The sequence below is a fragment of the Megalopta genalis genome, chromosome 16 (genome assembly GCF_051020955.1).
Source record: "Megalopta genalis isolate 19385.01 chromosome 16, iyMegGena1_principal, whole genome shotgun sequence".
Classification (NCBI taxonomy): Eukaryota; Metazoa; Arthropoda; class Insecta; order Hymenoptera; family Halictidae; genus Megalopta; species Megalopta genalis.
This window is the reverse complement of record NC_135028.1, coordinates 2001428-2013115: the sequence shown is the minus strand read 5'-3', so window position 1 is coordinate 2013115 and position 11688 is coordinate 2001428. Positions and strand designations below refer to the sequence as shown.

The window sequence follows — 11688 nt, the reverse complement described above, 5'->3', positions numbered from 1 at the left end:
CAGGTTCATCTTACGTTTTCGTTTTAGTTTCTTTAACAAATTGGCACGCAACATTTTAAACTTTATATACTTAGTTCAGTTGACTAATTAAGCGAATAATGTTACTAACAATTACGTAATAGTAATACGAATCTCGATGATGGTAATGACCTCAATCGAAACTCAAATTGTATTAAAATATATTTAATATTCAGTACGTCTGTCTGGAAAGAGCTCCGAACAACAAAATGCAACGATTTTTAATCGCACGTTGCTAACATTAACATTTGTATTTTGTTTCTACATAGCGCTTTATCACATAGTTTTGAATATTGTTAATTTCATAATAAACAAAATGAAGTAGTTACATGAAGTTATTCTAATTTGAAATTCCCTCCAAAATAATATTTTGAGATGGCGATTTAATTTATTGCGTTCACATACGCACAAGACGGAAGCCGTAACATTATTAATTGATATTCGTTGGTAAGTAACAATAAAAAGTTGAATCCATATTTATAAGTTGGGAAGAATTTCATTAACATAATTTATAAACTGAATCAAGTTTAATATTGTCGATAAAATAGAAAATTTCAATATCTATCACTGCTGCAAACCTTATGGTACGTGTCACAAGTCACAATTTACATCGCAAGGCAAGTTTTAAACTGTCGCATTGTACGTATATGGACACCAAGAAACGCATTTGATGCGATTGCGATGTGCTGCATTTAAGAACGTATGTGCGCCTTCCTAACCTGCAGTGGTACTGTCATTTCAAGAGGAAAAAGTAATAATAATTTTTTACTCTGCAAATTTTGTATAACAAGTAACACCTACGGCTTTTAGAAAACTTTCATTTTGCATAAAAATGCCTGTTTTTTCGGTCATTATTCATGAAATTACTATGCCACATGTTACCGCATTTACACAATCATTGTTTTAATTATATATACAAGAGTTTTGTAACGTTCGTGTATTTTTGTAAATTGTTATTGGTATCTAACGTGCATGCTGTTTAAGCACGTATTTCAATCATTTATGCCTACAAAAAATCGCACACAAAGAATTCGTATTGCCATTGCAAGGAATAAGTACCTTCTGCATGTAATCCGTATTCTGTTACAGTATTTTTGTACAATATGAGTCGATTTTTCGCAACTGGTTATGATTCTGATACTGATACTGCATCAGAAGAAGAGCAAGTACCTAGGGGACCAACTGCAGCTTTCACAGTATGTGTGAATCACTTTCCAGGTTGAGATTTTAATTCAGTTTTTAAATACTTATTGCGCTTGTGTTTATTCGTCATACAGTTCAGTGATGAAGAAGAAGAGACAAAACGGGTTGTTCGTTCGACAAAGGAGAAGAGATACGAAGAGATTGCAAATCTCATTAAACTAATACGAAACTATAAAAAGATCAAAGACATGAGCAGTATGCTGTCCAGTAAGTGTTTAAGACAATTAACATGCACAATTGAATAAATACAGCAAAAGAACATTTTTTATGCAATTATAGGTTTCGAGGATCTAATGCGTGCCTATCAAAAGGCATTACCTGTAATTACGAAAGAGGAAGCTGGCCAAACACCGCGATTTTATGTCAGATGTTTGGTGGAAATGGAAGATTTCATTAATGAAATATGGGAGGATCGTGAAGGGCGTAAAAATATGTCAAAAAACAATTCGAAGTCTTTAACTTCTTTGCGTCAGAAACTTCGTAAATATAACAAAGACTTTGAAGATGACATAGCCAAGTTCAGAGAGAATCCGGATCAAGACGACGACGAGGAGGAGGATAAACGTAAATATGTAGAATTGAATTATATTGAATTATATATATACGTATATCATTCTAAAGAGAAATTAATCGATAGCTTACATTTTAGCCGAAGAAGTTGTAGAATCTGAGGAAGAGGATGACAGTGCTGTAGCTTTCAAGAAAGCTGCTTCCGAAGCAAGCGAACCAGACATATCCAAATTCAAAGTTAGTGATACGATAGCTAATATTAGAAGACATTCGAAGTATTTGTTGGAAAGATTTATAATAGTTCACGAATTACATGGTTTTCTAGAAAAGTGCGGCTGATGGTGATGATGGTAGCGAAAGTGAATCTGATTGGGGCAGCTCCTCGGATAGTGAAAGCACGAGTAGCGAAGACGAGGGCCAATATCAAAATATTCGCGAGCGATTCATTAAAAAGTATCTCTAAGCACGATCAATAGCTATTAATATATTCGATAGAATTGATACAAGCTCCTATTTGTTTCAAGTAGAGCGGCTGATAAGGAGGAGGAAGAAGACAAAGCGAAGCGGAAAGAACAGCGAAAGGAGCGTAAAGACAAGGAAAGGAAAAAGAGGAAGGACGAGGACGATGGTGAAGGCGAATGGGAGACTGTGAAGGGGGGTGTAGCCATCGCATCCGAGAAGCCGAAAATGTTCGCTAAAGATGCTGAGATCAACGTGGCTGCTGTTTTGAAGAAGCTGTCTGAAATCATTGCTGCTCGTGGTAAAAAGCGCACAGACAGACGGGAACAGATAGAGCTGTTGCACGAGTTGCAATCGATAGCTGATGCTCATAATCTTGGGCCAGCTGTGGCGGTGAAGATCAAGTTCTCTATAGTATCCTCTATCTTCGATTACAATCCGAAGGTATCGGACGCGATGAAGCCTGAGCACTGGACCAAGATCCTGGAACGTATAACAGAGATGCTGGACATGCTGCTGAGTACCAAAGACATGATAATCGCCGAGAACGTATCTGAGGATGCGGAAGAGTTTGAGGTCGCTCCGTATAAAATACATGGGTGTGTGTTGACATTAGTAGAACGTTTAGACGAAGAGTTCACGAAACTGTTAAAGGAGTGCGATCCGCACAGTAACGAGTACGTAGAACGATTGAAAGATGAGAAACAAGTGTCGACGATAATTGACAAGGTTCAAGAGTACTTGGAAAGGCAAAGAACCGCGTCCGAACTCTGTCGCGTATATCTACGTAAAATCGAGCATTTGTATTACAAGTTTGACCCGAATGTTCTTAAACAGAGAGAGGTGAGCACATTGCTATTGAAAGTGCACATGCATGTAGAAAATACTTAATTATTCATGCCTCTTTTCAGGGAGAACTCGGTTCAGACGTTACAACGTCCGTCCAAGTAATGGAGAAGCTTTGTAAATATGTTTATGCTCGTGATGGAACGGACAGGCTCAGGACTCGTGCGATCCTTTCTCATATTTATCATCACGCTCTTCACGATAACTGGTTTCAAGCGCGCGACCTAATATTAATGTCTCATTTACAAGAAACCATTCAGCATTCTGATCCAGCTACACAGGTGTGTTCTCTATAACTATACTATAATTCGTCGGGTATAATTCTGTACTCCTGGATAGAGCTAAATTGTAGTTCGTTTGTAGATTTTGTACAATAGAATTATAGCTCACCTGGGCTTGTGCGCGTTCCGTCACGCGAATATTAAAGATGCACACAATTGTCTGGTCGATTTGATGGTAACAGGAAAGGTGAAGGAACTTCTGGCGCAAGGTCTTCTTCCTCAAAGACAGCACGAGCGTAGCAAGGAGCAAGAGAAGATCGAGAAACAGAGACAAATGCCGTTCCATATGCACATCAATTTAGAACTTTTGGAATGCGTTTATCTGGTCTCTGCAATGCTCATTGAAATCCCATACATGGCTGCTCATGAGTTCGATGCGAGAAGGAGAATGATTTCGAAGACATTCTATCAACAGTTGAGATCCAGCGAACGTCAGTCGTTGGTTGGTCCTCCGGAATCGATGAGGGAGCACGTTGTGGCCGCGGCGAAAGCGATGCGCAACGGAAACTGGTCGGCATGCAATAATTTCATAATCAACGAGAAGATGAACGCCAAAGTTTGGGATCTTTTCTATCAAGCGGATAAAGTTCGGGACATGCTTACAAGATTGATCAAAGAAGAGGCTTTGAGGACGTATTTATTCACCTATTCGCACGTCTATGATTCTATGTCTATGCCAAAACTGGCGGAGATGTTCCAATTGAAACGACCCGTTGTTCATTCTATTATCAGTAAAATGATCATCAACGAGGAGCTTATGGCGTCACTGGATGACCCCACAGAAACCGTTGTTATGCATCGCAGCGAGCCAAGTCGTCTTCAATCTCTAGCGTTGCAGCTCACCGACAAAGTGAACAATTTTGTCGATTCCAATGAACGTATTTTCGAAATGAAACAAGGTGATCGATCGAGTTTTTAAATAGCTAAACATTCGGAATTGCTCACAGGTAATAGTACAATGTTTTTTGTTACAGGGAACTTTTTTTCAAGAGGAAATCAAGGAAATTTCCGCGACAGGCAAAATTACAACCGACAAGGACAGGATTGGGGTCGTCAGAGACGAGATCGCGACAGGGATCGTAATCGCGAAGAGAATCGAAATTATTAAATTAAAAACATTGAATACCGTGTACACACTCATGTAAATAATGTTGAAAATAACAGTATGTAAACTACAGTACATTATTTTATTATCTACTCAATATTTATAACTATCTAAAACTATTCACTTGTAGTACAAGAATAAAATATATCGATTATACAGGGTGTCTCAATTAACTTGACCATTTCAAAGTTGAGAGACCGTGTGTGCGCGAGTGTAGAGAGAGAGAGAGAGACTCTTTTTCTTTTTATTGTTCGTTAAGTGTTGCTCTTATATCTCCTTTATCTTTTCGAGGATGTTATTACCCGTTATAATACTTCGAATGTAAGAACAAGTCGGATTCTTGAGGATTTGTCTGTGTGTCTGCAAGAGGCAATTTCAGCCTATTACGCAAATTATCACTGTTTTAGAGTGTAATGTACTATATTGTCCGCTTACAACGCAATCCGGTAAAGTAGATAATTTATCAAGATTCCGACGATCGCTTTCCTGATTCACAACAACATTCATTGCTTGGGCCTATGGAAACAATTTGGAACTGTTAGATTTAGCAAAATATTAACTGAACAATCACATGAATTATTATATTAACATTCACGGGAATGTAGTTGTCATTGAACACGTAACTAAGGACATGTGCACATTAAGCACGCAGTTCCGCAGGTAGCAAGAAACCCTGGACGGGCAACCAAAGCGGTGCGTGCTAGCGACCCTGTCATAAAAAATGCTGCCGATGAAGGTGTGCATTGTTCAAAAAGGCAGAAATGGCTTTATTGCCGGAAAGAATATGGCTCGAAAGTGATAAATTTAGAAATAGCAAAGGAAGAAGACTATGGCCTTACGCAATTGAAAGTCCAACGAATGTGACCCTCTGCCGATTGCACGTCATTCGCTGAAGGACTGTCAATTTGTCTCGCTGAGCCGAAGATTTCCCGTTCATAAATGTTTTTTAGGAATAAAAGAAAAGGTCATTCGCCCCGGAGAAAGTTGGTCGGAAGCAGCACGAAAATTTCGTTGAAGAACGGAACAGACGTAACAACGGCAATTGTTACGCAATTTGGAATAGTTTCATTTTGTCAGGCATTGGCACGTAGTCTATGGTTTCTACAGCTTATATTTGGCTCTCCCAAACTCACACTTTCGTTCGGCAAATATAGCGAACAAATGCTAACGTTTATAGATTCTATGAAACAATGTTTAGGTTCCTCGAACACAAAGAATGAAGTTGGAGCTTTAATTTTGATGGCTTATTGCACAAGGTCATGAAAGTAAACGTCGACGTGGAAATCTTGGACAATCCTCGAACAAAATTGGATCCGAACAAAGACCAGATTTACGAAGAAGTAAGAAACAAACTATGCAGCAAAGTTTATCCCATCTTACATGGAATTAGCAATTAGCTGTCTACATTACTGCCTGGCAACTTATTGCGGACACGTTAGGATCAGACTTTCAGATTATCCAAAGAACAGAAATGCCCATAATCGAATACAAAGATAGAAAAGAATGTTTAATCTACATTGAAAGATACATATATCGGTATGCAGTCTATCAACTAGATTGAAATTACTGTTTTTAAAACGATTAATTTATTTTTTTAGATGATCATCCGTTAAGAACTTTACGTTTGCTCTGTTTGTTATCTATCGCGAGCGACGGTGTCACGCAAACCGACCTATAATCCATCCAAAAGCTGCATCTTCACGCTCACGGATGCAAGCGAAATTCCGTTATTTTATAAATTTACTCAGTTTACTCAGATACAGACCGGAGAATCTTTTGCATAAATTACCAAATTGGACCAGCGAATGGAACAACGATGCTCAGAGGATGAAGCTTTTGTTAAGTTATTTTAAACAAATAGAACAGAAATACGTACATGTCCTTAGTTACGTGTTCAATGACAACTACATTCCCGTGAATGTTAATATAATAATTCATGTGATTGTTCAGTTAATATTTTGCTAAATCTAACAGTTCCAAATTGTTTCCATAGGCCCAAGCAATGAATGTTGTTGTGAATCAGGAAAGCGATCGTCGGAATCTTGATAAATTATCTACTTTACCGGATTGCGTTGTAAGCGGACAATATAGTACATTACACTCTAAAACAGTGATAATTTGCGTAATAGGCTGAAATTGCCTCTTGCAGACACACAGACAAATCCTCAAGAATCCGACTTGTTCTTACATTCGAAGTATTATAACGGGTAATAACATCCTCGAAAAGATAAAGGAGATATAAGAGCAACACTTAACGAACAATAAAAAGAAAAAGAGTCTCTCTCTCTCTCTCTCTCTCTACACTCGCGCACACACGGTCTCTCAACTTTGAAATGGTCAAGTTAATTGAGACACCCTGTATAATCGATATATTTTATTCTTGTACTACAAGTGAATAGTTTTAGATAGTTATAAATATTGAGTAGATAATAAAATAATGTACTGTAGTTTACATACTGTTATTTTCAACATTATTTACATGAGTGTGTACACGGTATTCAATGTTTTTAATTTAATAATTTCGATTCTCTTCGCGATTACGATCCCTGTCGCGATCTCGTCTCTGACGACCCCAATCCTGTCCTTGTCGGTTGTAATTTTGCCTGTCGCGGAAATTTCCTTGATTTCCTCTTGAAAAAAAGTTCCCTGTAACAAAAAACATTGTACTATTACCTGTGAGCAATTCCGAATGTTTAGCTATTTAAAAACTCGATCGATCACCTTGTTTCATTTCGAAAATACGTTCATTGGAATCGACAAAATTGTTCACTTTGTCGGTGAGCTGCAACGCTAGAGATTGAAGACGACTTGGCTCGCTGCGATGCATAACAACGGTTTCTGTGGGGTCATCCAGTGACGCCATAAGCTCCTCGTTGATGATCATTTTACTGATAATAGAATGAACAACGGGTCGTTTCAATTGGAACATCTCCGCCAGTTTTGGCATAGACATAGAATCATAGACGTGCGAATAGGTGAATAAATACGTCCTCAAAGCCTCTTCTTTGATCAATCTTGTAAGCATGTCCCGAACTTTATCCGCTTGATAGAAAAGATCCCAAACTTTGGCGTTCATCTTCTCGTTGATTATGAAATTATTGCATGCCGACCAGTTTCCGTTGCGCATCGCTTTCGCCGCGGCCACAACGTGCTCCCTCATCGATTCCGGAGGACCAACCAACGACTGACGTTCGCTGGATCTCAACTGTTGATAGAATGTCTTCGAAATCATTCTCCTTCTCGCATCGAACTCATGAGCAGCCATGTATGGGATTTCAATGAGCATTGCAGAGACCAGATAAACGCATTCCAAAAGTTCTAAATTGATGTGCATATGGAACGGCATTTGTCTCTGTTTCTCGATCTTCTCTTGCTCCTTGCTACGCTCGTGCTGTCTTTGAGGAAGAAGACCTTGCGCCAGAAGTTCCTTCACCTTTCCTGTTACCATCAAATCGACCAGACAATTGTGTGCATCTTTAATATTCGCGTGACGGAACGCGCACAAGCCCAGGTGAGCTATAATTCTATTGTACAAAATCTACAAACGAACTACAATTTAGCTCTATCCAGGAGTACAGAATTATACCCGACGAATTATAGTATAGTTATAGAGAACACACCTGTGTAGCTGGATCAGAATGCTGAATGGTTTCTTGTAAATGAGACATTAATATTAGGTCGCGCGCTTGAAACCAGTTATCGTGAAGAGCGTGATGATAAATATGAGAAAGGATCGCACGAGTCCTGAGCCTGTCCGTTCCATCACGAGCATAAACATATTTACAAAGCTTCTCCATTACTTGGACGGACGTTGTAACGTCTGAACCGAGTTCTCCCTGAAAAGAGGCATGAATAATTAAGTATTTTCTACATGCATGTGCACTTTCAATAGCAATGTGCTCACCTCTCTCTGTTTAAGAACATTCGGGTCAAACTTGTAATACAAATGCTCGATTTTACGTAGATATACGCGACAGAGTTCGGACGCGGTTCTTTGCCTTTCCAAGTACTCTTGAACCTTGTCAATTATCGTCGACACTTGTTTCTCATCTTTCAATCGTTCTACGTACTCGTTACTGTGCGGATCGCACTCCTTTAACAGTTTCGTGAACTCTTCGTCTAAACGTTCTACTAATGTCAACACACACCCATGTATTTTATACGGAGCGACCTCAAACTCTTCCGCATCCTCAGATACGTTCTCGGCGATTATCATGTCTTTGGTACTCAGCAGCATGTCCAGCATCTCTGTTATACGTTCCAGGATCTTGGTCCAGTGCTCAGGCTTCATCGCGTCCGATACCTTCGGATTGTAATCGAAGATAGAGGATACTATAGAGAACTTGATCTTCACCGCCACAGCTGGCCCAAGATTATGAGCATCAGCTATCGATTGCAACTCGTGCAACAGCTCTATCTGTTCCCGTCTGTCTGTGCGCTTTTTACCACGAGCAGCAATGATTTCAGACAGCTTCTTCAAAACAGCAGCCACGTTGATCTCAGCATCTTTAGCGAACATTTTCGGCTTCTCGGATGCGATGGCTACACCCCCCTTCACAGTCTCCCATTCGCCTTCACCATCGTCCTCGTCCTTCCTCTTTTTCCTTTCCTTGTCTTTACGCTCCTTTCGCTGTTCTTTCCGCTTCGCTTTGTCTTCTTCCTCCTCCTTATCAGCCGCTCTACTTGAAACAAATAGGAGCTTGTATCAATTCTATCGAATATATTAATAGCTATTGATCGTGCTTAGAGATACTTTTTAATGAATCGCTCGCGAATATTTTGATATTGGCCCTCGTCTTCGCTACTCGTGCTTTCACTATCCGAGGAGCTGCCCCAATCAGATTCACTTTCGCTACCATCATCACCATCAGCCGCACTTTTCTAGAAAACCATGTAATTCGTGAACTATTATAAATCTTTCCAACAAATACTTCGAATGTCTTCTAATATTAGCTATCGTATCACTAACTTTGAATTTGGATATGTCTGGTTCGCTTGCTTCGGAAGCAGCTTTCTTGAAAGCTACAGCACTGTCATCCTCTTCCTCAGATTCTACAACTTCTTCGGCTAAAATGTAAGCTATCGATTAATTTCTCTTTAGAATGATATACGTATATATATAATTCAATATAATTCAATTCTACATATTTACGTTTATCCTCCTCCTCGTCGTCGTCTTGATCCGGATTCTCTCTGAACTTGGCTATGTCATCTTCAAAGTCTTTGTTATATTTACGAAGTTTCTGACGCAAAGAAGTTAAAGACTTCGAATTGTTTTTTGACATATTTTTACGCCCTTCACGATCCTCCCATATTTCATTAATGAAATCTTCCATTTCCACCAAACATCTGACATAAAATCGCGGTGTTTGGCCAGCTTCCTCTTTCGTAATTACAGGTAATGCCTTTTGATAGGCACGCATTAGATCCTCGAAACCTATAATTGCATAAAAAATGTTCTTTTGCTGTATTTATTCAATTGTGCATGTTAATTGTCTTAAACACTTACTGGACAGCATACTGCTCATGTCTTTGATCTTTTTATAGTTTCGTATTAGTTTAATGAGATTTGCAATCTCTTCGTATCTCTTCTCCTTTGTCGAACGAACAACCCGTTTTGTCTCTTCTTCTTCATCACTGAACTGTATGACGAATAAACACAAGCGCAATAAGTATTTAAAAACTGAATTAAAATCTCAACCTGGAAAGTGATTCACACATACTGTGAAAGCTGCAGTTGGTCCCCTAGGTACTTGCTCTTCTTCTGATGCAGTATCAGTATCAGAATCATAACCAGTTGCGAAAAATCGACTCATATTGTACAAAAATACTGTAACAGAATACGGATTACATGCAGAAGGTACTTATTCCTTGCAATGGCAATACGAATTCTTTGTGTGCGATTTTTTGTAGGCATAAATGATTGAAATACGTGCTTAAACAGCATGCACGTTAGATACCAATAACAATTTACAAAAATACACGAACGTTACAAAACTCTTGTATATATAATTAAAACAATGATTGTGTAAATGCGGTAACATGTGGCATAGTAATTTCATGAATAATGACCGAAAAAACAGGCATTTTTATGCAAAATGAAAGTTTTCTAAAAGCCGTAGGTGTTACTTGTTATACAAAATTTGCAGAGTAAAAAATTATTATTACTTTTTCCTCTTGAAATGACAGTACCACTGCAGGTTAGGAAGGCGCACATACGTTCTTAAATGCAGCACATCGCAATCGCATCAAATGCGTTTCTTGGTGTCCATATACGTACAATGCGACAGTTTAAAACTTGCCTTGCGATGTAAATTGTGACTTGTGACACGTACCATAAGGTTTGCAGCAGTGATAGATATTGAAATTTTCTATTTTATCGACAATATTAAACTTGATTCAGTTTATAAATTATGTTAATGAAATTCTTCCCAACTTATAAATATGGATTCAACTTTTTATTGTTACTTACCAACGAATATCAATTAATAATGTTACGGCTTCCGTCTTGTGCGTATGTGAACGCAATAAATTAAATCGCCATCTCAAAATATTATTTTGGAGGGAATTTCAAATTAGAATAACTTCATGTAACTACTTCATTTTGTTTATTATGAAATTAACAATATTCAAAACTATGTGATAAAGCGCTATGTAGAAACAAAATACAAATGTTAATGTTAGCAACGTGCGATTAAAAATCGTTGCATTTTGTTGTTCGGAGCTCTTTCCAGACAGACGTACTGAATATTAAATATATTTTAATACAATTTGAGTTTCGATTGAGGTCATTACCATCATCGAGATTCGTATTACTATTACGTAATTGTTAGTAACATTATTCGCTTAATTAGTCAACTGAACTAAGTATATAAAGTTTAAAATGTTGCGTGCCAATTTGTTAAAGAAACTAAAACGAAAACGTAAGATGAACCTGACTAGTGATAAAGGTTTTGAAGTAGAAGACATAATAACGACATTGGAAATATGCTTATCTGAAAGTTATTCATCACAAAAGTCTTCTGTAGATAAGAAGTTGCAATCAGTTCATATAGATGGAGATTTCTCTGTATCAAAATCTTCACCTGTTGAAACTCCATCTTCTTTATGGAATCTTCCATCTACATCTTCTTCAGCTCTCCTTTAAAATAGTAATTTATCATTCACTGAGCCTGAAAATGCATATCTATCGTTAAAATTAGCCATTGAATTGGTACCGTAGTTTGATGGAAAATAGGAGTAGGATGGTTAATTCCAGAATAAAAT

The 11688-nt window shown here is 38.1% G+C and overlaps 3 protein-coding genes and 1 long non-coding RNA gene across 6 annotated transcripts; 2 read left to right on the top strand and 2 right to left on the bottom strand.

Annotated features, from left to right (window-relative positions):
- The first annotated feature begins 611 nt into the window (after nt 1-611).
- LOC143260677 (eukaryotic translation initiation factor 3 subunit C-like) lies at nt 612-4578 on the top strand. Of its 2 annotated transcripts, none has more exons than XM_076526993.1 (10): nt 612-769; nt 1108-1214; nt 1296-1428; nt 1501-1785; nt 1871-1968; nt 2057-2184; nt 2259-3033; nt 3102-3317; nt 3400-4216; nt 4292-4578. In XM_076526993.1, exons 1-10 carry the CDS (start codon nt 721-723, stop codon nt 4423-4425), a joined length of 2742 nt encoding a protein of 913 aa, XP_076383108.1. In that variant the 5' UTR covers nt 612-720; the 3' UTR covers nt 4426-4578. The 2 variants fall into 2 exon arrangements, with proteins under 2 accessions (XP_076383108.1, XP_076383107.1); XM_076526992.1 differs by having other exon boundaries at nt 2256-3033.
- On the bottom strand, nt 4486-4987 carry LOC143260680 (uncharacterized). Its single transcript, XR_013034969.1, has 2 exons — nt 4858-4987; nt 4486-4782 (listed from the first exon to the last, which is right to left on the bottom strand). It is a non-coding gene; the product is annotated as an uncharacterized LOC143260680 (long non-coding RNA).
- Nucleotides 4988-6132: 1145 nt separating this feature from the next.
- Nucleotides 6133-6874, top strand: LOC143260678 (uncharacterized). Its single transcript, XM_076526994.1, has 3 exons — nt 6133-6342; nt 6416-6496; nt 6572-6874. The coding sequence occupies exons 1-3, from the start codon at nt 6133-6135 to the stop codon at nt 6662-6664; spliced, it is 384 nt and encodes a 127-aa protein (XP_076383109.1). The 3' UTR covers nt 6665-6874.
- On the bottom strand, nt 6782-10748 carry LOC143260676 (eukaryotic translation initiation factor 3 subunit C-like). Of its 2 annotated transcripts, none has more exons than XM_076526990.1 (10): nt 10591-10748; nt 10146-10252; nt 9932-10064; nt 9575-9859; nt 9392-9489; nt 9176-9303; nt 8327-9104; nt 8043-8258; nt 7144-7960; nt 6782-7068 (listed from the first exon to the last, which is right to left on the bottom strand). In XM_076526990.1, exons 1-10 carry the CDS (start codon nt 10637-10639, stop codon nt 6935-6937), a joined length of 2745 nt encoding a protein of 914 aa, XP_076383105.1. In that variant the 5' UTR covers nt 10640-10748; the 3' UTR covers nt 6782-6934. The 2 variants fall into 2 exon arrangements, with proteins under 2 accessions (XP_076383105.1, XP_076383106.1); XM_076526991.1 differs by having other exon boundaries at nt 8327-9101.
- Nucleotides 10749-11688: the final 940 nt, after the last annotated feature.

Bases quoted from the DNA above. Each gene is read 5' to 3' on its own strand.
- LOC143260678 (XM_076526994.1), top strand. From the start codon at position 6,133: ATGCAAGCGAAATTCCGTTATTTTATAAATTTACTCAGTTTACTCAGA. The intron at 6,343-6,415 runs GTTAATATAATA...TTGTTTCCATAG, and splicing joins ACAACTACATTCCCGTGAAT to GCCCAAGCAATGAATGTTGT. The intron at 6,497-6,571 runs GTAAGCGGACAA...TGCCTCTTGCAG, and splicing joins CTACTTTACCGGATTGCGTT to ACACACAGACAAATCCTCAA.
- LOC143260677 (XM_076526992.1), top strand. From the start codon at position 721: ATGTGCGCCTTCCTAACCTGCAGTGGTACTGTCATTTCAAGAGGAAAA. The intron at 1,215-1,295 runs GTATGTGTGAAT...TTCGTCATACAG, and splicing joins GACCAACTGCAGCTTTCACA to TTCAGTGATGAAGAAGAAGA. The intron at 1,786-1,870 runs GTAAATATGTAG...CTTACATTTTAG, and splicing joins CGACGAGGAGGAGGATAAAC to CCGAAGAAGTTGTAGAATCT.
- LOC143260676 (XM_076526990.1), bottom strand. From the start codon at position 10,639: ATGTGCGCCTTCCTAACCTGCAGTGGTACTGTCATTTCAAGAGGAAAA. The intron at 9,860-9,931 runs GTAAGTGTTTAA...ATGCAATTATAG, and splicing joins CATGAGCAGTATGCTGTCCA to GTTTCGAGGATCTAATGCGT. The intron at 9,304-9,391 runs GTTAGTGATACG...ATGGTTTTCTAG, and splicing joins CAGACATATCCAAATTCAAA to AAAAGTGCGGCTGATGGTGA.